This window comes from Lutra lutra, chromosome 8, assembly GCF_902655055.1.
Source record: "Lutra lutra chromosome 8, mLutLut1.2, whole genome shotgun sequence".
In the NCBI taxonomy this organism is placed as follows: domain Eukaryota; kingdom Metazoa; phylum Chordata; class Mammalia; order Carnivora; family Mustelidae; genus Lutra; species Lutra lutra.
In genome coordinates, this window is record NC_062285.1 from 45,969,433 (window position 1) to 45,994,423 (window position 24,991).

The 24,991-nt window shown below is 33.7% G+C and overlaps 1 protein-coding gene across 7 annotated transcripts in view; it reads right to left on the reverse strand.

Moving 5' to 3' along the window:
* The window catches only part of USP15 (ubiquitin specific peptidase 15), a 121,160-nt gene that overhangs the window by 8,472 nt on the left and 87,697 nt on the right, over positions 1 to 24,991 (reverse strand). For 3 of the 7 annotated variants that reach the window (XM_047740452.1, XM_047740451.1, XM_047740453.1), the window contains 11 exons: positions 12,481 to 12,654; positions 10,374 to 10,532; positions 10,070 to 10,294; positions 4,550 to 4,633; positions 4,365 to 4,459; positions 4,075 to 4,266; positions 2,866 to 2,981; positions 2,415 to 2,687; positions 1,967 to 2,037; positions 1,511 to 1,626; positions 502 to 651 (listed from right to left, as the gene is read on the reverse strand). In XM_047740452.1, coding sequence (XP_047596408.1) covers positions 502 to 651; positions 1,511 to 1,626; positions 1,967 to 2,037; positions 2,415 to 2,687; positions 2,866 to 2,981; positions 4,075 to 4,266; positions 4,365 to 4,459; positions 4,550 to 4,633; positions 10,070 to 10,294; positions 10,374 to 10,532; positions 12,481 to 12,654 — 1,655 coding nt within the window. Of the gene's footprint in view, positions 1 to 501; positions 652 to 1,510; positions 1,627 to 1,966; positions 2,038 to 2,414; positions 2,688 to 2,865; positions 2,982 to 4,074; positions 4,267 to 4,364; positions 4,460 to 4,549; positions 4,634 to 10,069; positions 10,295 to 10,373; positions 10,533 to 12,480; positions 12,655 to 12,919; positions 12,994 to 19,126; positions 19,273 to 24,991 lie in introns of those variants that run through there. The other 4 variants (XM_047740454.1, XM_047740455.1, XM_047740457.1 and 1 more) reach the window with 4 other exon arrangements.

Sequence of the window (24,991 nt, forward strand, 5' to 3'; positions counted from 1 at the left end):
GAAAAAATAAAATCAGTACGATCCCAGAGTATCTTAGATTTATTTATAAACAGTGCCAATGAACCCATATAATAATGTAATACAGAATTACTTTTATTCTGTTTAAAAAGGTGTATTTTCTCTTTATTCTCTGAAAAATACCTATTTTTAAAAAAGATTTTATTTTATTTGACAGAGAGAGATCACAAGTAGGCAGAGAGGCAATCAGAGAGAGAGAGGAGGAGGAAGCAGGCTCCCTGCTGAGTAGAGAGCCCGACGCGGCACTCGATCCCAGGATCCTGAGATCATGACCTGAGCCGAAGGCAGAGGCTTAACCCACTGAGCCACCCAGGCGCCCCTCTCTGAAAAATATCTAAAAAGGAATAAAAATTTTTACTGATCCTTACAAATTTTTCGGACTACTCACAAATACACTAAAAAACTGAAGTTGGATCCAATACTATCTGATGATTTTATGAACCTACAGTTGCCCAATGTTTATAAAGCATAATCAAAACTTACTTGATGGGAAAATCAACTAAAGTATCCAATTTGTCTCTCATGTATCGACTGTAAGAAAATCGCTTGAGATGTACCACAAGTACTGGAGGCAGGGACCATAAATCCAGTTTCTTTGTGGCTTGCTGATGTTCTTTACAATTTGGACAATACCTAAAAATAAAGTGAAATATTTAAAGCTTGCTAAAGGTAATGAAAATAATAGATTAAAAAAATGCTTGGCAAGTTTCACATTTATTCAGTGGGCAATTAATATGTGCCGAATATACATCAGACATATATATATATATATATATATATATATATATATTTTCAGTAAATCAAATTGATTTAGAATATTATAAATTAATATGTATATAGGTATTCAAAGAAGTGATGAAGGCTAAATTATTTACATTTTAGTAAGCTAAAAGAACACAAAACTATGCTGAGATATAAGTATTAGAAAATCTCAAAACTTCTGGGCTCTAATGAAATTAATAACACTACAAAACATGATTTTCCTAAAAACATTTCTATCAGAACAGCTGCACAGCAAAAAATTCTTAGGAAAACTAAAATTATCCATAGTAAAATTGCTACTGTAGAAAATACAGTACAAAGATTAAAGCTTAACATTATAATAATACTTCTAAACATCTAAGTCACTTTTCTTTTTAAAGATTTTATTTACTTATTTGAGAGAGAGACAGACAGCGACAGATAAAGTGAGAGAGAGCACAAGTGGGGAGGAGAGGAAGCAGCAGGCTCCCAACTGAGCAGGAAGCCTGATGCAGGGCTCGATCCCACGACTCTAGGATTGTGACCTGGGCCTAAGACAGAAACCTAAATCCACTGAGACACCCAGTACCCCTCGAATCACTTCTAACAGACTATTATCATTTAAAGAAGTGCTTATTATTTAAAATATCAAAAGGAATTTAGTTACTGCTTTTTCAACTTGATATATCACATACCTCAGTACAAATCCTTACAAAATAATTAGATGCAATTTTTTAACTTTGTCTCTTACCAGGGATCTTCAGCACCTAGCTTTTCTTTTGTTGTAAAAAGCTCAATGCAATCTTTTAATTTCACAAAGGGTTTTTTAGGAGGTTTATATTCCACGCTTTCATGTTTTTCAAAATCCTAAAGAGAAGTATTTCTTGAGTTAAGAGAACAAATGAAACAAAACTCATTTTAGTGATACCATCTTACTATGAATAGCAATGAAAAACTCCTAAACTTTCTCAAAAGAACTATAAAGCTTATTTCAGCTGAGATTTATACCACTCTTCTAAAAAAACTTCTCTATACACACCTACATGGATGATTAAAACTGTTAATAGAAAGCATGTGTGTAAACCAACAAGACTTTTCTAGTACATAACCATTTTTCTACTAGCAAAATAACCATACTTGGTAGAAGGAAAAGAAAGTAACAAAACTGCAATCAACCTGGGTAGATATGGAATGAGTGATGACTTACCTCAGCAGCATTTTCATCAAAATATCGTTTTTTCAAATCAGGATCCCAATCCAAAGCAAGAAAAGATCTTTCTAAGATGAAAAACACATTTTTTTTCTTTAAAACTTAATATGCCTTCATTAAAATGAGTATATTTTAATGTTAAGATATATACTAGAATAAACAATCTTTTCTACTTGGACTACTTTTCTACTTGCTGTTTCCAAGCCATTAAAAATTTAAGGAGTTAAAAAAAAAAAGACTGAAAACTTAAGCATAAGTCTAACTTCCATTTAATAAGCAGTGATGTGTTTTAGTACGCTTAGAAATTAAGACTTTTCATTTAAGATATGTAGATTTTATATAGATAAGTGAATGTTATTTTTCATGACTATTGAATTTCAGTTTTCACCTAAAATAATAACATACTTTGCTCAAGTTCAGTGTTCAAGCCAGTTTTCATACTTACCATCTAGCCTAAGCTGCCGCTCGTCAAATCTTATATGCCTGGTATCATCTTTGATGTAGTTGATATCTGTATTGCCTAAATTGTTGAACTGGAATGTAAACAATCTTTTTTTGTGTCCCGTGAGTTGACCTTTGCAAATTTCCTCAGTACATAATCCATTTTCAGAATCATTATCTCCTCCAACTGAATCTTCAGACTGACTATTTTCATTCTCGGAGGGAAGTTCCTGATCCTGGCTGGATTCATCATCTGGCTCATCCGTTTCCATTTCACCTAATTTTAGATATTAGAAGTCTTTAAATAAACCCAATGCTACATTTAAAAGTTATTAATATTAACAATATTTTTCCCAGGTTTGGAGAGATTTTTTTAGTTCCTTAATCCCCATCTTCTTTTTTTCTGAGGCAATAATCCAAGTGAAAGGTTTTATAATTTAACAGGAAAGTCTTACTTGGTGAGCCTTCTTCATGTATGCCATTTGGGCCATTCCCATTAATATTTTGGTCCTTACAGCAGTGTAGGGATCCTTCAGTTTCTTCAGTTTCAGTAGATATTTTGACATATCGGCTTAAATAAAATCAGAAATCATACAAATTTAGTTCTATGAAGGTAAAAACTAAAAAAAAAAAAGTTTTCCATTCTTTCAGTACTTTTTTTTTTTTTTTAAAGATTTTATTTATTTATTTGACAGAGATCACAAGTAGGCAGAGAGGCAGGCAGAGAGAGAGAGGGAAGCAGGCTCCCTGCTGAGCAGAGAGCCCGATGCGGGACTCGATCCCAGAACCCTGAGATCATGACCCAAGCCGAAGGCAGCGGCTTAACCCACTGAGCCACCCAGGCGCCCTCTTTCAGTACTTTTTAATGAAGTAATAGTGGTCATCTGGTAGATTCAAGGATAAATCAAATTCAGGATATAGTACCATAAGTGCAAGTGACTAATCATTTCTGTTTTGGTTGTCTTTATAAAAAGAAAGGAGTTGATTTGTTACTACTAGGGTTTTAACATCTTTCTATGATAAAAGTTTGTGCCAAATAATTTCTTGACTTAAAATTATTTACAAATATCCTCATTTAGGTGATATATGTACTATTGCTAAGATCACTTATAATTGTATAATGTGATCTTTATGTATGGGTTATGGGACTATAATGATTAAAATAGTTATGCAAGAAAGAATATGTCAGTTACAAAGGATAAAATCAAAGGGATCAAATGGCAGTTTTGATTACATTTCAAATCAAGGTTTTTAGGAAGACAAAAAGGGGTTGGCTTAAAATACTCTCAACCCTGAAAGTTTATTCTTTTAAATAAAACCCTTTGTAGGAGTTCCTGAACCAGCAATGTGTATAAAGAAATGAAGCATCTGAAATTTGTTATATTGTCAGAGTGCATACATGACAAATTCCTATTTTCTTCCAACTGTAAACTTCTGGTTTCAAATAGCTAAAAGATTCATGCTTTCTGGGTTTGTAATTACCTAAGTAATGTGTTTTACATGATCAACAAACTGAATTAAACTATAATTTGATTTTGTAAAATTTCTGTTTAAAGTTGAGATAATATAGGCTTATCAAATTATATTCTGATAGACACTGCACATTTATTTTTATTAACTATTCTAACACTCATTTTGTTAATGTAGAATTGTTTGACACTTACCACATTCTCAAAAGCAGGAGATTATAGAGTTTATCTTCAGTATTATTTCGTGGTACAGCCATAAGAAAAGGCTGGCCAAAAAGTGAAGAACCAGTATGGTGGGTGTAACTTGAGTGTCTAAATTTTTCTCTTAGGCAAACAGGAATAATCACATGCTCTGTATCTTCTGTCCTATTGATGTTAATTTCAAACCTATAAGGACAAAACTGACCATAAACTCTGAAAACTTTTATGTTATTTCTTCTGAAATTTTCCCAATTAATATTTTGCACAATGAATTTTATACTTACACATAAATATCATCCCGTTCCATAATACTACTAAGGTTTTCATCCATAGCGAATATTCTGTGAAATCTATGATTGTATATATCAGTAACTATCATCTAAAAGGAAATAAATTTCTATTAAGCTGGTTTTATATCACTGAAAAACTAAACTCCAGTTTACATACTTCAAACTCAGAAATACCTTACCTTATCTGCAGGTACTCCTGACAAAGCAGACAATGCTGTACAAAGATCAAGTATGTTTCCAATTTTGGGGACAACCACTTTGTACTAAAAAACAAAAAAATTGTAATGAATTTATTACTTTGTAAAAAATACTCAGTAGATGAAAATGAACTCATGGTTGCTTCCTCACATTCACTTAGTATTTGTTTTACAGTGTCTTTCTCCAATCCTACCATCACCCTCGCTGGCGATGTCTCTATGGATAATTTAAATTAGCCTTATTGTTCCCTGGCTCTTTGATTCAAAGACCCACACTTACATTCAACTGTAGTTCACCTCTTGCACCTTGCCATAAACTCATTCCACCTCCGGTTTCTTAAACTCTTATCAAGCTACTGACTAACCATTAATTACTTCTCCTGGAAACTCGTTCTTCCCCATTCTTGGCTTGCACTTAGAGCTTTAGTCCTTTTAATTCTCAATTTTCTCCTGTTTTTCCAGCTTCCTACTGTCTTCATGGCCTTCCATCCAGATCCCACATGATTCATCACTTCAACTACTGCACTGCAAAACCTTTAACTATTTTGTTATTCAATTTTATTCTTGCTATAGTTTCTTAGAGCTGTTTGATACGCTGGAGAAAACTGACCAACTTAGAGATTGGTTTGCTACAAATTTACAGTACCCAAGTCTTAACTGACTGTTCAACACTAGCCAGAAATTCTGTGCCTCTTTTATTTACTTCTTCCTTCATTTCTCTCAGTAACTATATAAAATCCTCACCATTCCTTAGGCTTCCTATTTCACCACCTCTCCCTTCACCGTCCACAGAATACCAAAACAAAAAAACCAAAAAACAAAACAAACAAACAAACAAAACAACAAAGAAAAAAGAGAAAAAGAAAAAAAGAGGTTACTGGATAGGAAAATCTCCAACTTTGTGTCCTTCAACAAACTTCTAAAAGACCCTTTTCTCCATCTTTTTCTACATAGGGAAAGAGAATCAGGTGTCACCCTTCCCATCTAAGGCTAAACCTAGCATCTATGTTCTGAATCTCATCCTGTTCCATTTCCTTGGGAACCAGCAATCAGCCTTTATTCCATTTTGTTCTGATCCTTACATAAGCAGTGAAATAATTTACAAGCCTCTCAAAAAAAAGAAAGAAAGGAGAAAAGAATGAAATAAACCACTCCCTCACTGCCTCTTCCCTCTATCTCCCTTTCTCATCTGCTTTATAAATAACCTTGCTAAAAGTAATGTCTACACTATCTTAACTTCCTCACTTCCCATTCACTTATCAATCCACCCCTAGCTTTTGTCCTCATTTCTTTCTTTTACCTGTTACCAAGGTTGTCAAATTCCTTTAGAATTTTACCCTTAATCTTTTTTTCTTCTTAAGATTTTATTTGTCAGAGAGAGAGAGAGAGAGAGAGAGCGCGCGCGCGCGCGCGCACACACAAACAGGGAGAGCAGAAGGCAAAGGAAGAACAGGCACCTCCTTGAGCAAGGAGTTCAATGTGGGACTTGATCCCAAGACAATGGGGTCATGACCTGAGCCCAAGGCAGATAATTAAAGGCTTAACAAACTGAGCCACCCAGACACTACCCTCCCCCACTCCCTTAGCCCTCTTCTTGACTGTATAGGCTCTCTTTAGAACAGGTGACAATATACCCCAGTTTGCTTTGGCCAGTCCTGGATGAGCCTGCTGTCCTGGTATAATTATTAATAATGGCCCCTTTTATTTTTAAGAGAATTTTGGTTTAGATGATACATTACAGGATCACCCTAGCCTTAAGGAATCTCATCCTTCTAAGACATTCACTATTATTTTCATAGAGTTCACTGCCCAATTTCTATCTCAAGCACAGACATCTCTCCTCCAGTCTAGATAGAGAAACTCAATGCCAACTGATAGCTCTACCTAAATTTTCCTCATGCACCTCAACATGTACAATACTTAACACAGATTTAGGTCATGTTAGGTCAGCATATCCAATATTAAAACAGGTTTCTTTCTAAACCTTTCTTTCTGTATATCCCATTAAAACAAATAGCACCTCTGTCTCCTCAGTTTTGCAACGCAATAAGCTTGGCATCATTTTTGAATACTCTTAAACATTTTTACTTCTTGTATTCAACTATTTCTTCTAATATCTTAAGAGCTCAAGCCCTCTTCATTTATCATCTGATCACTGCAAAACTCACTTACATGGTCTTAGTACATCTGACCTAAGCTTTTCCAATCCAATCTTTGCACTAGCCTGGGTCTTCTTTCTCGAATACAAATCTGGTAATGTAATCTCTCATTTAATAATCTTTTTTTTTTTTTAAGATTTTATTTATTTATTTGACAGAGAGATCACAAGCAGGCAGAGAGGCAGGCAGAGAGAGGAGGAAGCAGGCTCCCTGCTGAGCAGAGGGCCCGATGCGGGGCTCGATCCCAGGACTCTGAGATCATGACCTGAGCCGAAGGCAGTGGCTTAACCCACTGAGCCACCCAGGCGCCCCTCATTTAATAATCTTTAATGGCTCCCCTCATTTTTAGGATGGAGTCCAAACTTCCTTTCATGGCAGCAAATTTCTTTATTAGCTCACTTCTGCTTACCATATTATCTACTTATAATTTCCAGATGTGGGCCATATCCTCTTTGCCTTTAGCTCTTTGTATATCCCACTCTTGTGCTCTACAATGTCTTTATTTCCAGCTTTCACACACTTAAAACCTAATCCTCCTCAGGATTTAACACAGGTGTATTGGTAGGTTGGGGTATGTCACTCCTGTATACTCCTACAGTACCCTCTCACAGCATTTTTCACAGTGTATGAAAAGCTTCTTGGGAACAAGAACCAGGAACACCTTTGATTTCCAGCATTTTACAGAGTATGGGAGTCCAATACCTAATACATGTTCAGTACAATTACTAATAAACTATGACCTAAATCAACTTCAGTGATGGGAAAACTCATCAAGTAAGTTAACTCAGTTAATTTCCCTTTCCTCTCCAGGGGTTAAAGCACACTGTTAATGAGCCCATCATTTTGTATTTGAATTGTTACTGCCTCCAAGTAGGAAAAAAATGCCTAATTCTTTGTGCTGACCATGACTCCAATCTCCACAAATCTGTAGTTTTGGCCACCAAGTGAAAAAAGAGGTATAGTGGGTGGCTTAGTAGTTAACAGTCTGCCTTCGGCTCAGGTCATGATTCCAGGGTCCTGGGATCGAGTCCCAGACTGGGCTCAATCCCAGCTCTGAGGGAAGCCTGCTTCTCCCTCTCCCACTCCCCCTGCTTGTGTTCCCTCTCTCACTGTGTCTCTCTCTGTCAAATAAATAAATAAAATCTTAAAAAAAAAAAAAAAAGAAAAAGAGCTATACTAATGGAATTCATATTACTGGGAAAACAATTTAAAACTCAAATAAATTATGGGAGAACATTCAGTACATGCCTTATAGGCTAATGTGAAATTTGAATGCAATCTGTCTTCATGTAATAAAGATTACTTTGTATTACTAGCATGGGAGAGTACTGTCTTTAACAAATGTAATGTAGAAAAACAGTATATTTATTTTTTTGTTGCGATAAATTTTACTTATTGTTTTATGCTTCTCTCTCATTCCATTATACTCATTGGCATATATTTACAAACTTCCAAACTAGAGGTACGAGTGTAGTTTAGCAATGTTACTGTTTCCCTCCACTGAAAAGAACATTAACAATTCTATGCTTATTAAAGGGTGTGATTTTAGAAATGTGAACCTATATTCCCCTGGCCAAAAATAAAAGCAGGCCTTTTCTGGTCCTGCTCAATATTCTTAGTACTATTGAATGAGATATTGACATGAGGGCACCAGGTTCAATGAGTTCATGAAGGAAACATATAAAGTAGCAAAAGAAATAGGGAAAATGTGCATTAAGTGTATGACTAGTCTTTATAGACTTTAATCACTCTGAATGAAAGGACTATACTTTTATTATGAACACTTCATTTATTGTGTCCTTGTTGACAGTAAACCCAAACACTTACACTAAATTAATGGTAAGATTTTAACTTTGCTCAAAAGTAGACCTTTCATACAGATCTCATGATATTGCTATTGACTGAACTGTGTCCCCTTAAAATTTAGTGTTGAAACCCTAACTACTAAAAGTAATGGTATTTGGAGAGGGGGGTTTTGGGTGGTTTATATGAGATCAAAAAGGTGGGGTCCTCACGATGGAATTAGTGCCCTTATACGGAGATGCGACAGAGCTTATGTGCAAATAGGTGCTCTCTTTCAACTGTGCTCTCTCTAAACACAGTGAGGACAAAGTTGTCTGTAAACCAGGAACAGAGTCTGAATAGATACCAACCATGCTGGTACTCTTGATTTTAGTCTTCTAGCTCCCAGAATTGTGAGAAAAAAAATTTCTATTGTTTAAAGCCACTCAGTTTATAACTACTATGCTCTAAGAAACTGCACTATCTGGTTGGGACTCTAAGCTAAAGATCTTCAGTAAACAGTCTTCTTCTTTTTTTTTTTTTTTTTTTTTAAGATTTTATTTATTTATTTGACAGACAGAGACCACAAGTAGGCAGAGAGAGGAGGAAGCAGGCTCCCCGCCGAGCAGAGAGCCCAATGCGGGGCTCGATCCCAGGACCCGGGGACCATGACCCGAGCCGAAGGCAGAGGCTCCAACCCACTGAGCCACCCAGGCGCCCCAGTAAACAGTCTTCTAAAGTAGGAACCATGTCTCCTGTTTGTCAGACAGAGCTTTACAATTTCATGAGGTGCCCAACACATATTTCAATGAATATAATTCTTGAATATTTCTGCATCAGTAGTACTACAAGTTATGGGGGTTGGAAATACAAAGATTTACAAAGTCCCCATCTTCAAAGACTCATGGTCTAGTGGAGAAAAGATAAGTAAACCAAAGGTCATAATAAAATTTATTAAGTGTGATAATAGAAACTGAAGGTAGAAGAGGAAGAACTACTTTTTTTTAAGGGTGGTTCAGGTGTCAGAGAAGGATTAATTGATTAATGAAGGGAGAAAATAGAGTGCTTTGCTTAGAACATTAGTGAAGCAAATATTTACAGCCAAACTAAATTTCTATTTCTCTTCCAAGTTAACATGCCTAAATATCAGAGGTATTTAAGTATACTATTATCAAATCATGAATCAAAATGTATGCTATTAGTTCTACTTCTAACAGCCATTAGAAAAAATATATAATTAACATTAAAGTTCAAGTTGGAAAATGGGAAAAATAATGTCATTAATCTTTGGTAAGCTCATATTTATCCTAACACTGTAAATTGAACAACCTATCATTTTTCTTTCATAAGAAAAAGACTTTGAGAATTTTGCTTTTACAAATACTTTACACATCCCTCACCTTTTCAAAATTCTAAAAAGCTGTACTAAAATTTCCCAAGTATTTAGTTTATAAAATCTCTTACACAAATAAACTTATTATTGAATTGTGCTTGAGCCACAAGGTCTCAACACCAAGTTTTTATAAAAGTAAGAAATGCAAAGAAAATAATCATGATTTACCTGCATAGGTTTAGTAAGTGGATCCATTCTAACTAGATATACTTCCAAGGTACGTTCTTTTTTCATGGGCAATGGAAGTGTCAAGTAACAAAAAGGATCAAATGTTACAGAAATCTTAGCACATTCAGGACAAACTAAAGTTGATTTGAAAAGGCCATGAAATATATCTACTATGATAGAATCATTTCTTTTTAAATGGTTTTCCCAGGCTTCTTCAGCAACAATCTGTAAGAAAAACAGACACATATTACACAGAGATATAACATTATTATAACAGTGGTGACAATAATATCATTAAATTTACCTTGTCTGGCCTTCCATCTGCATCTTTTAATTGTATATATGGTTTTTTCCTAATTCTATTCAAATCTTCATGTAATCCATCTAATAGGAAAGCTAAAAGCTCTTGACAGTCCTGCTGCTGGTATCCGGAGAACTGAGGTGCAAAACGTCCTACTTGTGTCTGTAAGAAAAGCAAAACTATAAAATCAGTTATAGGTACAAGGCTGATTAAAAAAATTTGATTCTCACTATTCACAGATCTCATATTTTGTGAATTCATTGACTGCTAAAATTTATTTGTTACCCCCAAATCAACTTGTGGCACTTTTGCAGTCATTTGCAGATATGGTAATTACATATAAATACATACATATAATTACATATCTTAAAAACATAAAAAAAAAAAATTTATTTATTTATTTATTTGACAGATAGAGATCACAAGTAGGCAGAGAGGCAGGCAGAGAGAGAGAGAGAGAGGAGGAAGCAGGCTCCCTGCTGAGCAGAAAGCCCGATGCGGGGCTCGATCCCAGGACCCTGGGAACATGACCTGAGCCGAAGGCAGAGGCTTTAACCCACTGAGCCATCCAGGCGCCCCTTAAAAACATTTTTTAAAAAAACATTTTTAAGTAACTAATCTGTAATACAGATAAGACCGGAGGACAGAAAATATAGTAAAGTTTTGTACAAAGGATTTGGAAATACTAAAGCCTATCAAAATTCAATATGACTTCTGGGTCACTAGAAAAAATTACAAAGCTCTCATTTTGTTTCTGTGTGTAAAAAGAGGATAAATCTCAGGGATAAGAGGAATGTTTGTGTTCATATATAATTTTCCTAGTATTTTCAATACTAGTATTTTTTTTATAAAACTGAAGAAATGTGAAAGAAAAAGTCAGATATCAGGACCCTGTTAACACATAATTTTAAGATAGTATCTAGTAAAATAAAACTAATTGGAATCACAGGTAAGGGTTAAGAAACAGTTTGTCTAAACTAGGTTGTCCAAAGCTTAAAAAGTTAAAGAAGATACATAAATGCAGTAGTGTTTTCATTTGTTGTATTTTTTTTTTAAAGATTTTATTTATTTATTTGACAGACAGAGATCACAAGTAGAGAGAGAGGCAGGCAGAGAGAGAGGAAGGGAAGCAGGCTCCCTGCTGAGCAGAGAGCCCAACGCTGGACTCAATCTCAGGACCCTGAGATCATGACCTGAGCCAAAGGCAGCGGCCTAACCCACTAAGCCACCCAGGGGCCCTCATTTGTTGTATTTTTAAAGAACTAGTATATAGTTAATAAAATGTTGCCCGGTAGATATCCTATGTGAGTATCATTTAAGTTTGTTTGTGTTAAAAAACATCTGAAAACTGCTTATTCTCTTTAAAACAGAACTCACCTGTAATAAATAGAAAAATTATTTCCCTGCTTTCTGTGTCAAATAAATAAAATCTTAAACAAACAAAAAATAAACAAAATAAACAAAAATCTTAAAAATTGGAAAATTTTTTTAACTATATAAAACTAAATTTCAGCTCAATTCTTATTTGAATGGCAAACTAAATTACTTGAGGTTTTATTGGTTCTAAGAGGTAACCATTTCACAAAATATAAGAATAAACTTAAAAGTTTAAGGATTATATTGAAAATATTTAATTAATATGTAGTGCTGGTTTTGCAGACTAGTTTCATTTCAATAATATTTCAAACTTACAATGACTCTCAAAATAAACTGAGTTATTAGACTTCAATGACATGCTGAAATTTAGCCTTTACATTTGTAATAAAAATTTATGTAGGTTTCTTAGATATGCACTGTATTCTAAAGCAACCTACATATGCTCTGCTGTTTTTTGTCACTTCGTACCATCACAGTGTTTTCCAGCATTTCATTATTTCCCTCCCCATCCACTAGAACCTTTTTGGACATTTTAAAGTAATCATCTGTCCCATCCCCCACCCAGGAAATTTAACAGCACAGATATATTGTGTATCTGTTTGTGCTGGGTCCCTATGGAGGACCACAAATCAATTTAACAGCTATGATTTTTTTCACTCTTTCCCCAAAGAACCTGTTTTTGTCCTCTTGGGGATGATATAGCCGTTATAGAAAATGTACTTACTATACTAACCTTAAAGGCTCTTGGCGTGACATAGCTAAATTTTCCAGACCACATTTGTTTGATCAATTCAGCGTAAGATTTAGCTATTTCGCCTCTCATTCCCAAGGGATTGTCAAAATTCAGTTCTTCTTGATACTTATCATTGAGGAAGTATTCAGTAAGTGGAGGTGTATTGCTCAAACACTGCAAAGAATAAAACACATTTTCAAGTAATAGTAACCACACATTAAACATGTTAAAATGAAGAGAGAAATAAACTGACTTGCCATATTATACAGAGAAAAATTTACATGATGGTCTCTTGAACTAATAAGTAATTAGTCAAATAAACACTCAAATGATGCACTCAACTATTCATTTCCCAAATTTCAAATCAATTACTTATAATAAATGAAAATGCTAATTTGTTGCTGTAAAATCTGCAATTATTTTAACCACAGCAAACTACCTGTTAACTGGGAGAGAAGCTCAGAGTTTTCTTTCCTTCTTTTACTTGATTGGTAGAAATTATGGATTGTCTACTCATCCCAGGCACCTGCAAATTAGCCTGAGTAGGTAAAAACTGAGATAGAGTGCAACAAGAAATTAACTTTAAAGAGGTATTTACTGCTTCCATTGTCAATTCCTTATCATGAAAGAGCAGCCTTTATGTTTTCCATTTGGTCAACCATTTTTAAAAGGGACAGTACAGATTAGCTGAGCCTGAGGAAACCAACTTTTGTTATGTGAACTCTAGCTAAGTGTGTTCTTACACCATCAAGTTCTTCAATACTGTAACAATCCAATTTTCCTTTATGGCAAGATTAAAACTATGAATAAGTTAATTCTCCATCTCTATTTCCATTTAGAATTAAATAATTTAGGATTTAAAATAAAATAGATGGCAGAAGTATAGTTTTTCTATAATATATTATCTCAAGATGAATAATTTTAAGTCAATAATACCATACAATTTGACTTAACTATAAACCCAGTATTACTTTATCAATTAGATGTCTAGGATCATCAAGTAGAATATGTAATGAATGACAGACATATGGTCATATAGGTCACTTTCTTTTGCTGCAGGAAGACATTTGTCTTGGGAGTCAAGTGGCAAGGTATTTAAGTGAAGGCAGTTGCTTGCATCTAAAGGAGTCGAAATCTATTCTTATGAGAGCTCAAATTTATATGAATGGAAATCAAGATTTTTTTTTTTAAAGATTTTATTTATTTGACAGAGAGAGAGAGAGAGCAAGAGAAGGAACACAAGCAGGGGGAGTGGGAGACAGAGAAGCAGGCTTCCCTGCTGAGCAGGGAGCCCCATATGGGGCTCGATCCCAGAACCCTGGGATCATAAACCGAGCTGAAGGCAGATGCTTAATGACTGAGCCACCCAGGCACCCTGGAAATCAAGGTTTTTCAAAGCTTGCTTACCATTCATTTGGATTAAGAGTCTGGGATTAAAATCTTGGTAGCTATTAAAAGTTCAGCCTGCTGGGTTTATGCCAATAACTTGGGTACCATAAACTATGTTTATATACCATGTACTGTTTGGCTAAAAATTCAGAATTAGGCATATTTGTTTTTTTGAATTAAATCATAAAGTTCTATTCTGTGGTTTCAAATATGAATTAATTTATATTTACTGAAGTAATATATATATGTATAATATAGTTACTGAAGTAACTATATCTGTTTTGATATTTTCAATGAAATAAAAATAATACAGCTCAAACTGGTAATCTGGCCCCTGTCATAAGGCAAAAAGAGAGAACTATTTACAATGCGGAATCTGTTATTCTATAATTCTTGGGCAATGAAAGCAATATAGAAACAGTAAAAAAATGTTTAGGGTAGACTATACAGACTTTACTGTAATTTACAAGTCATTTTTTAATGTGAGCAAGAGGAAGATAGGTTACAGTGTAGGAGGCAATTTGGGAAAGGATACTTTCATACTTCTGAACTCTTTTTATACCTCAACCTTTCATAAGCTTACACACCTTCTGAGATTCATTCTCTCTTCCTTTTCCATTATATGCTCTTTTAGTCATAAACCCAGCACTAGAGGTAGGGTCAGGCAACCCAGAATACACCACGGCTACACTAAATGCCATCACTTAGTAGCATCGTCTGATTTAGTAAAAATAGGATCAACACTATATAGTCAATGAGGCAAAGGGGAGGCGGTCTGACAGCATTTCCAACAATAAGTTTTCAAATCCTTATATATATATTTTTCAAATCCTTGTCTTTGATCAGTTCAGAGTTATAGGAAGTATATGATATTCCACTACTGTCTGCAACACCATTATACAAAGAACCTAATTGGTGGTTTGGCCAAACTAAGACCCAAGTTGTACAAACATAAATAATTTTTGAACTTTTTTACTTATTTACATGTATCATTATCTTGCAAAGAGCTTCCAAATATAACTGAAAATTCTGTAGCTTTCCAGTAGTATCTAGAGTGATCTTTCTAAAATTTTATCTAATCATGTCATTTCCTTGCTATAAATCCTTTAATAACAATTTCAGGTAAAAATCTCACATTTTTGGAAGAGTGTCTTTTGCTTCCTATGTAGCCTCAGGTTTTGCTAATCCCTTTGTCTGTCTCCATCCTAGCCTCATTTAATTACTTGTGGTTCCTTGACCCCCATGCAATCTCTCTGTAAATCTGCAGTATCACTCCATCTATGGGAAATATACCTTCTTTGTCCTACTAACTTCTACTAAAGCATCAAGAGTCATGCATCCTGTTTAGGAAGTATTCCTATATTTCCTTATAGTGTTTCCATGTGTATGTTTCCACAATGCATAATGCTCACTTTTATTATAGCACTTATTTTATAACATAGTGTAATTTCAATTTTTAGTTTGTCTGTCTTGCCAAATGGACTAACTTTCATGAGAGCAGGAGCCATAGTATCAATTACACGTATATCTCTAGCACTCAGCATGTGTACAATAAATGCACGATCAATAAAACATGTTTCCCCCTATATTAACAAATGTTTTTATCCTCTTAGTTTTTTTTTTTACTCTTTTCCTTCAATGTTTAGTACAGAGTACTTAAATTTTTCTTGAATGAATTATTACTAGATGAGGCAAAAATATATTAGCTGGTAATAAATAATCTCAAAAGTTTCTTCAAGCACTTTTACCTGAATACTAAGCCAAAGAAAGACAGTATTTATTAAAAACTTCCCCATGCTTTTGTGCAACTCTTAATCTCAGAGTCATGAGTTTGAGTCCCACAATGGGTGTAGAGATTAGTTAAAATAAGTAACTATGAAAAAAAAACAAAAACCAAACAAACAACCTTCCCATGCTTTTGTTTCACTTTCATTCAATCCACTACCTGCCTTGTAGGGGGTCTCTGCTTAGATTTTTTTAAGTCCCTGACACAGAGACTAATGATTATTTTCAAAGTGACACATGCGGTTTTGAAGCTGACTATAATTCAACATTACAAACTAAATAACAAAAAAAAACCAAAGAGTTTTAATGATAAGTGCTTGTATTATGTGTCAAGATATCATAACCAATATATTTTGAGATAATCATATTCAAATTTCAACCACTAAGTCCTATGGTCCAAAAAAGCATTCTATTTGTTAAACGCAATTTAAAAAAAATATCTTAGTTGACACACAATGTTACATTAGTTTCAGGTGTACACCAGAACGTAATATTTTAAGAAACTCACAAGCTGGAAAAAAAAAAAAAAGAACCTCACAAGCTGCATTTTTTAAAAAAATTATACAAAGACATATAAATACAGAAATTCAACAGACAGCTTAAGTGTTCTACTAATGCACATATCATAACAGTTTAAAAACTGACACTGAATCAGACTTTTGTTTCTCATGTTGAAAATACCTTTTCTCTCACCTTGAAAATAATATATTATTCTCGAAATAGTATAAAGACCACTTAAAATAATAAAAGTTCTCTTTATAATTTTTAGTACAAATTTCAAGATATAATTAGAATACAGGTCAAACAACTAAAATTTTTCCATGCCTTAAGTGTTATCAGTATTCAATGCCATCACTGTGGCAGAAGAAGGTCATTTCTTAATACTGGTCAAAATGTACTCTAAGTTATAATTCATGCAACTCATTCTATCTTTTAACATGAGGTTATCTTAGAAACATGAACACCTTTGACAAGTACAAGAAAACTGGACACTTGGACCGGTTGCCATTAAATACAATGTTTTGAAGAATAAATATTTTGGCTGGTTCAAGAATAAAAACCACCATAACCATAGTTCTGAAGTATCTCTCTCAAAGATTCCTCTATTATGACAAACATCACACTTTTCCATCTGATTGGGACTGTCCCAAAACAATTCCTTTCTTGAGACATATATATATTAAAAGCCCTACATATGTAGACATAGGGAATTTCCTTTTCAACCTGTAAGATACTTTACTACTGAGTGACATAATATGGACCTGAAATCACACAACATGTGTTGTGTGCCTATGTGAATGTATTTCTTGCTCTCAATGATTCTTGAACTATAAAACAGAACAAAACTCATCCTTTCTTAACATGCATGGTTATTCCTAGTAAAATCTGAGAATATAGATATAAATCTATCATAAAAACAACAGAGATTACAGAAACATTATTTGTATGTTATTTTTGTGGCTACTTAGGAGTTTTGTGACATTCTACCAGTCACATGCCATTTTGAGCTTCACCTTTGTTAATTCAGATTTCAACTCCCTACGACTGACATACCAATACTTCAGTATTTCAAGGAGAACTGCCTCTGGCAACCCATCACCAAAAAAAGTGAAGTCCAAATATGAGGTAATGTGACTGATCATAAGACACATATCTTAAACCACATTTTGTTTATATCATAATGGTTCCTACAGTTGTTCCTAAAACTGGGTAGAATTTTGTCAAATACCATGTTAAAAATAAAGCTATAATCAGAATGAAGAAAAGGATTCTGTACCCAGTAGTTTCAGTTCTTAATGTAAAAGAGAATAAGTAAAAACTCATAATAAACAAGCAAAAATGTACTTGTTAACTAGGCTAAGTAGTTCTATACTTAAATATTTTTTATGATTCCTAGGCAAGTTAATAATGTGTGAAACTGACAAAAGCGATTGAAGATCTAAGGATTAAAAAACTGAATTTCATATTTGGTACATGTTAGTTTTGGCATTCATTTGTTTATTAGCCTTTGTGATAAAACAACCAGTTGGTTAACTGGAAGGTTCAGGATACAAGCAAATATGAAAAATTCTTGATCCATGAGGAATGAGAATGCCTGGGTAGGTGGCAAGCCAATCATTTTGTAAGCAGACATGACTGCTAAGCACCTGTTCCTGAAAGTGGCTCTGTGGTTCTCCACTTGTGCTTAGATATGCATTTTAAATGGAAACTCCAAATAATAAAGAATATTCTTGAATGTGAATTTGAATTAGGAATCTTAAGACATAGTTAGCCCTTAGTTTAATGTGTTAAGATTGAAACTCAGCACGTACTATTTCTCCTCCCTTTCTTAGAAAACTCTTCCCCTGTTAAGAAATTCCTACTCATTCTTTAACACTCCTCTCAGCATCTCTTACAAACATTACATCTTCCTCAACACCTCAAGGAAGAATAATATTCCTTCCTCTGAGCTAACTCTACACCTTGACCTCACTTATACTGCACTTATCTTGAGAGCAGTGTCCATGTCTAATTCACTTCTGTACTTCAGGGTCTATAGCACAATGCCTTACACATACCTTGATAAAGGTGTGCTGAATGAATGAAAACTTATATGACAGAAAGACTGGAAGCAGTCCTTAGAGAAATTGAGAGCAGTAGGAAAGCACTAAAGAGATCTGAACTGCACCCCATTATAGAACTATAACCTATCTGAAAGTTGTGTAAGTTCAAAAAAGAAAAGTCCAAATAGTGCCTACGCAGGCTTTCCTAATGAAGGAAAACAGCTATTGTGAATGCTCCAAACTATCAGGATCAATCCATGTAAGTAAAAGATATGTAAAGGAAAAATATTTGGAAATAGATTTTTATGAAGACTCTTCCCCAAATCTTCAACCTATAACTAGACATAAAAATTCTAAAGATAATTCTTCAAAATAATCTAATGTCTCGTTGAGTGGACATTCTGCTATATGGTTCAACTATAGAACTTTAACCACTGCCACCATGAAGAACTATTTTTAAGAAGAATGCATATATCATTCAACTCTTTCATAAAATAATAATTCTCTATGAAAAAATCTCTAGTTATAAATTCCCACACATCTAAAATTGTACTATTATGTAAGGTTATGAATTTTCTTTCATTATTTAATTAGTTGGAAAAGCTACTATGCTCTGCACATAACTTTTCCTTATACACACATGTACAAATCCTATTGTTCTTACATTATTTTCAAAGAGTTCTACCATTAAATATGTTGTGATCAATAAGAGTGATGTTTTTACAGTTCTCTGAAAAAAAATAAGTGACCCATGTAAGTCTCAATTTTGTATTTCACTATAAATTTCTACATCATTTATTTAATTGATGAAGTGAAATAAAGTTCTACTGTATAACAAAATCTCAAGTCTGTAATCAACATATTTTAGGAAATGAATAATTAATAGCCATCCCAATAACTTTGTAATGAATCTGGAATTTCCCCAGTACCTGGAAAATAGCCAAAGTAATCCCCTTCAAAAAGAGAAAGTTGTCTTTTGTAATGCTGAATATGAACCACTCCCTTTCTGTTCAGGTGCTCCAGAAGCCCAATTTTCAAGTGATCATGTATGCTCACTATTTTAGTAAACCGGTAACTAGAACAGGAAAGAAAACAAACTTAATTTTTGATTACCTAAAGCTTTGAGTTGTGTAACTCATTCTGCAACTGATCAAAATGTAATGCCACTCACAATCCCTTTAAAAAAGGTAGCTAAACCTTCAAACTAACCAATACTAAAAATAAAAACCCAATCTAAAATGAAGAAACCATTTTATCTTATGATTTAAAAATAAAACCTGAAGTAATCCATGGTTAAAGTAACCTTAGAATAACCCAATATTTTTTTTTCTTGGATTTTAAGATTAGATGGAGTAAGAACTTTCAGATGTGCCATGCTATTGTTTTTCACTTTGTCATGACAACAGTATAAACATTCTGAAAAGGTACTGTATAATTCTGAAGGTTTCTGTTAATATTGGGATACTGGCTCTAGTTCTGTAAAAAATAGTGGATAAGAAAGGCAAGTGTAATGTAGACTTTTGCAATGAAGAAGTATAAATATAAGCCTGCCCCTTCATCAAGTAAATTTTTTAAATGAGATATTTTTTTTTTTATTTTTTGTTACTTTTTTCCCTAGGAAAGGTAAATCTCATATCGGAGAGATCAATTCTAAAACTTCTCCACATATTTTGGGAAAGCAAATATAATTGCTCTATTTTGTTTGTCTATTTCCAATCTTTTTTCAAGCTTTCTTTAAAAAACATATTTAGGTAAATAAAATATAAGTGGATATAACTTTAATTCATTTATTTTTTAAAAAAACTTTAAACTGTTTTTTCCCCCATCCAACTAGTCAGAGAAGAGAGCACTGGCATATGCTCAACTTGAAATACTGAAATTTTACATAAAATAGTTTCAAAGGCAGCAGTTTTGAATTGGACAAGGATATTGTTCTAATGTTTTAATGTAGGTCATTAATCTGCACAGTGCTTAAGATCTAAATAAAATTAAATTTCATTTAAAGTTCCTGCTGCTACCCTTTCCTTCAAATTCTACGAAATTTCTTCATACACTACTTAAATTCAATGAAGAATTATGAAAGCTCTGGGAAGCAGGAAAATTAATGGGAAACGTTTTGTTTGCTAGCAAAGAAATATCAGTGCTTTATTTTTCTCTCATCTATAGGATTGAGGGAGGAGAATTCTAAGTTTCTTAAAAAGACTACCCTGTTACTAGCAGTGAGTAAATCTTAAAATGTTAAAAAAAAATCACGATTACGTAAAGATCACTAATTTTCATATTAAATGCTATAAGTAGAAATTAGAAGATCCACTTGTAATATAAATTTTGAAAGCTTCTGTGATAATGATTTCACCAACAACAATACTATAATTTTCAGGCAAATGTATTTAAGGTTTTCAAACTACTAGACTATAACAGCAAATGTCTGAATTTTTTTTTTTTAGTAATGGCTATTTAATGAGTGATTTTATGTTTAAAATTCAGTTTATAGGAAGCAAGCTAAAAACAAATGGTTCTAATAACATTAATAAACTTTAATGTAAGTTATATTTATTTTAAAGAACTGAAGTGTATAAATTCAATTTTAATATTTATTATTATATCTGCTCTACCCCTTTGATAATACAAAAATGGCTCACAGTGAAATGAATGCCACTATTTTAGTCAAGCAAGAGAAAGGATTTAGGATAAAAACAATGGTTCTTTAAAATTTTATGTGTGGTTCAGTACCTTGCACATGATATTCTGTAAAGAAACATTTTTTAATAAATGAGTATTATGAATTATGTGATTCAGTGATCTTTTAGTTCTCCTGTGAAGGCATACAGGAAAGGATAGCAGAAAATTTCTAAAAAGTTTAACTGATTTTTTTATATTCGTTAAGGGAAACCACGTCATATACTTCTCTGCATCATTTCATTACATTAGGCCCATAACTGACTATAAATACGTCAGGTGAGTTGAAACAGAAGTTTAAATACCATGTAATAGCATGAACTATGCTATGAAGGTTTCTGATTATTTTTTAAAATCAAAAAAGAACTTTATCTAATCACTCAAAAAATATTTATTAAGAAAAGATGATCATTATTTCAAGAGTCTCTATAAGAAGTATAAAAGTATAAAAATAATGTTCTAAAAGGCTTTTTTCCTATAGTTCACTGTGAACTCATTCAAGAAACTATCTGCATGGTAGTGGGGGTTTCTCTGCCAAGCTGTGATTAACATGGCAGCCCAATCCAAGAGTTGCCAGATTGGTTACACTGCTGGAGCATAAAGCTGTAGTATTTCTTAGACTTTATATATACTGGTAGGTTTCTGACTCTTCAGCTGCAAAAAGTAAAGAGAGATACTATATGCTATAATTCTTTTTAAAATTAATGTGCTCTTTTGGAGTTTAGACAGTTTCAGAAATAACAATCTGTTACAGGTCAAGTTCTAAGCATTTCTGGTATATTTTCTAATGCAAATTTTCTCTAACCATTTGTATGAAAGAACTTATTATTTTTTTTAAATTTCCAAATCATCACAGACTGATACTTTCATAAGAAACAATAAAAATGAACCATTAGAAAAAATAAAAAATGACATACAAAAAACAAATCCCCACTTTTTATTGAGATTCAATAGATATAAAATTACCCCGACAAAAAGCTAAAAAAATTTTAGATCACGTATGCTTAATTTCTACGCTTATTTTATTGCTAACCATGCCGTCTCATCCATAGACACCCTGTGAGAAACACTGTTCCGATGTATTATTATCTGGCATTATATTAAACATTGGGGATATAAAAGACAATCAAACACAGCCTCTATTTTCATAATTCTCACTGCGTAATGAGTATTTATCCAGAAGAAAGAGACAGAGGAAAGGGGGCAGAGGTAGAGGTGTGGGAAAAGGAAGAGAAAACAAGTATACACAAAGAAGTCTGAAACTTAACAAATTCCAAGAACCTCTAGTTTTGGCTAAAAAGGAAGTAGGGTCCCATTTGGGTTTTATCCTTAAGGTGACAGGAAGCAAGTTTTAAGCAAAGAGATAACATAATTGTATTTTCATTTTAAAACAATTACTCTGGAATCAGTGTACGAAATGTAGTGGAAGAGGATAAACGAAGGAACAAAGATATGAGTTAGAGATATATTTCAATCGTTCATAGAAAAGATGCTCAAGTATTGAAACAGTGTACTGACAGTGTAAGAGAAGATGGGTATATGTGACATTAAGAGGTAGTGGAATGAACAGGATTTGGGCAATAAGTCTCAAGTTTTTGACTTGGGTTAGTGGGTGGATAGTTGCAACTATAAGGGCGTATACGAGATAAAAGGATCAGGTTCCTTCGGGGAATATGTTTGGTCCTAGCAGACATATTTAGTTTAAGTGTAGTATTATCTAGGCAGAAATATCCATCTAATAGTTATATACTGAGGGAAACTCACAAGGGAAAATTATGGTTGAGACAGGTTTGGGATTTGTTAAAGTGGATGCCAACTTCTAGAAGGTAAAAAGGCTACAAAGAACTCTGCAAACAGAAGGTAAAGAATGACCTTATCAAAAGCAATTTCTATGGGGTGGTATGACTGTCACAGCAATGATGTAACAGTAGTTGATACTTACATATGCTTTTCTAGGTACCAAGCAATTCTTAAGCAATTTATCTACATTTAACAGATGAAGAAACTAATAAGAAGTTTATTATCCAAGATCATACAACCAAGTAGCAGAACTAGGATTTAAATCCAAGCAATCAAGGTTCTAAAATCCATGCTTGTAATTACTCTTGCTATGATGCAGAGGACTACTGGATGGGAGATGAAAAAACAGGGAGAAAGCACAGACCATTATTTTCAAATTCAAGATCAAGAGTCCTCCTCACTCTATCCTCCCCGACCCCTTAAAGAAAGAAAAAGGACTTGACCATGTATATATGCTTAAAGAAACACAGTGAAGTGGTAGGGTTAAAAGTCTGTAACAATGATATGATGCTTGATGGAACAAGTCTCAGGAAAGATGGCAGAGGTCCCCAGGAAGATGGTGGTATAATCATGATGAGACAGTATTCGGTGAGGATAAGAACAATCTTAAAATATGTTCTATTTTACTATTAACAAATTCCTTATAAACAATTAGGAACATTTTGGTAAAAAATTTATAATTTCTTTTAAAAATAGTTACTGAAAGCTTTTTCTGTATTTAATACTTGAATGGCCTCGGGCAATTACTGAAGAATCATTCATAATATCTCAATTATATAACAAATCGGTTAAAAAAGTATATATATTCATTTATACATAATGAATATACACGTTTATTATATTAATATGTGTATCAATGATTCAGTTTATATTCAAAGCAAAATCTCTCTAAATGAAGGCCACAGTGTTTTAATTTTATACACGACATGGTTATAAAGCTGTGGTTTTCAGTAAACACTTCAAATTCAAATGAACATCAACATTGATGTAATTACTTTAGGAGACCATATGCTTATTCTCTTGATATTGTCATTGCTCAAAATATTTCAGGTACTTCTCTTCAGAGTTGGCACACATATGAAAAAGCATCAATACTTAGCATACAGGGGAGGCCAATATGTGTTTAATTTAAACAATGTGTTTTTTGCTACGGTAAAATAGGTTTCTAATGTAGAGATTTCTGTGGTGGAAAAAATATGGAACAAGTATGAGATATAATACTATATTTATACTTCTGGTAATCCATTGCTATTTTTATGACCAAATGAACAAAAAAGAAGTCATTATGAATAATGTACTCTACCAAACAAAATCAAGGCTCGACGCAGAAGTCACCTCTTTGGTGAACCTTACTTCCCAAGGGCTCTCTTTGTTCTTTGCTTCCACAACATCTAGCTGATCATGCTTTCTATCCTATCACATACTGTATCATATTTATTTATATGTCTTTTTTCATTCGTTACACTATCAACTCTATTACTACTGGCTGGAACAGTGCTTGGCACACAGTAGAGACTCAATGGTTGTTTGTTGGTTTAGCTAAATAAATTAGCCCAATAAAAACAAGAAAATTAATTTAGTAGCTCTTAATTCCTTTGCCCTTTTTCTCTCCAACCCTAGATGAATCCAGTGACTTACTATAGAACCCAGTCATCTACTCTATGCACCATGCAGCTGAACACTGCTAGAGAAAATTTCAAGTGAATACATTTCCACTGTTCTGAATTGATGATCTTCAGCCTCAAATGAGATCTCAGTACTGCCAAGCAATCTTACTCTTTAATTCTTAGCAAATAACTGGGCCTCATATTTTTAGGACAATGGAAGTCGAAACTACTTGCAAACAATCTTCTTTTCTCCCATTGCAACAGTAGTGTCTTTCCTCCACTCGAATGTTGAACTGTGAGGCTTAGTCCTGGGACCTCTTTTTCACAGATGCCCTCATTTAGATGCAATCATCCCTGATTTTAAATATCACTACAAGCAGCCATATTTCTGTTACTAACCTAAGTCTCTGGTCTGTATTCCCGACCAGAATATCCATCTGCTAATGACATATCTAACTTGGATATTTCATGGGCGTCACAAACTGAACTTGCCTAAAGTTAACTCATATTCTTCTCCCTACCCCAGATCTACTTCTGCCATTGTGCCCCTCCTACCATCACTCCGACTTCCCTCATTTTTCATTAATGTGACTTCCCTCATTTTTCATTAATATGAGTGTATACACTGTTCTGGGTAATAGGGCTACAGCAGTGACTAAAACAAAGCTCCTATGCTCATAGAGCATGGGTGAGTGTGAGCATGTGTGA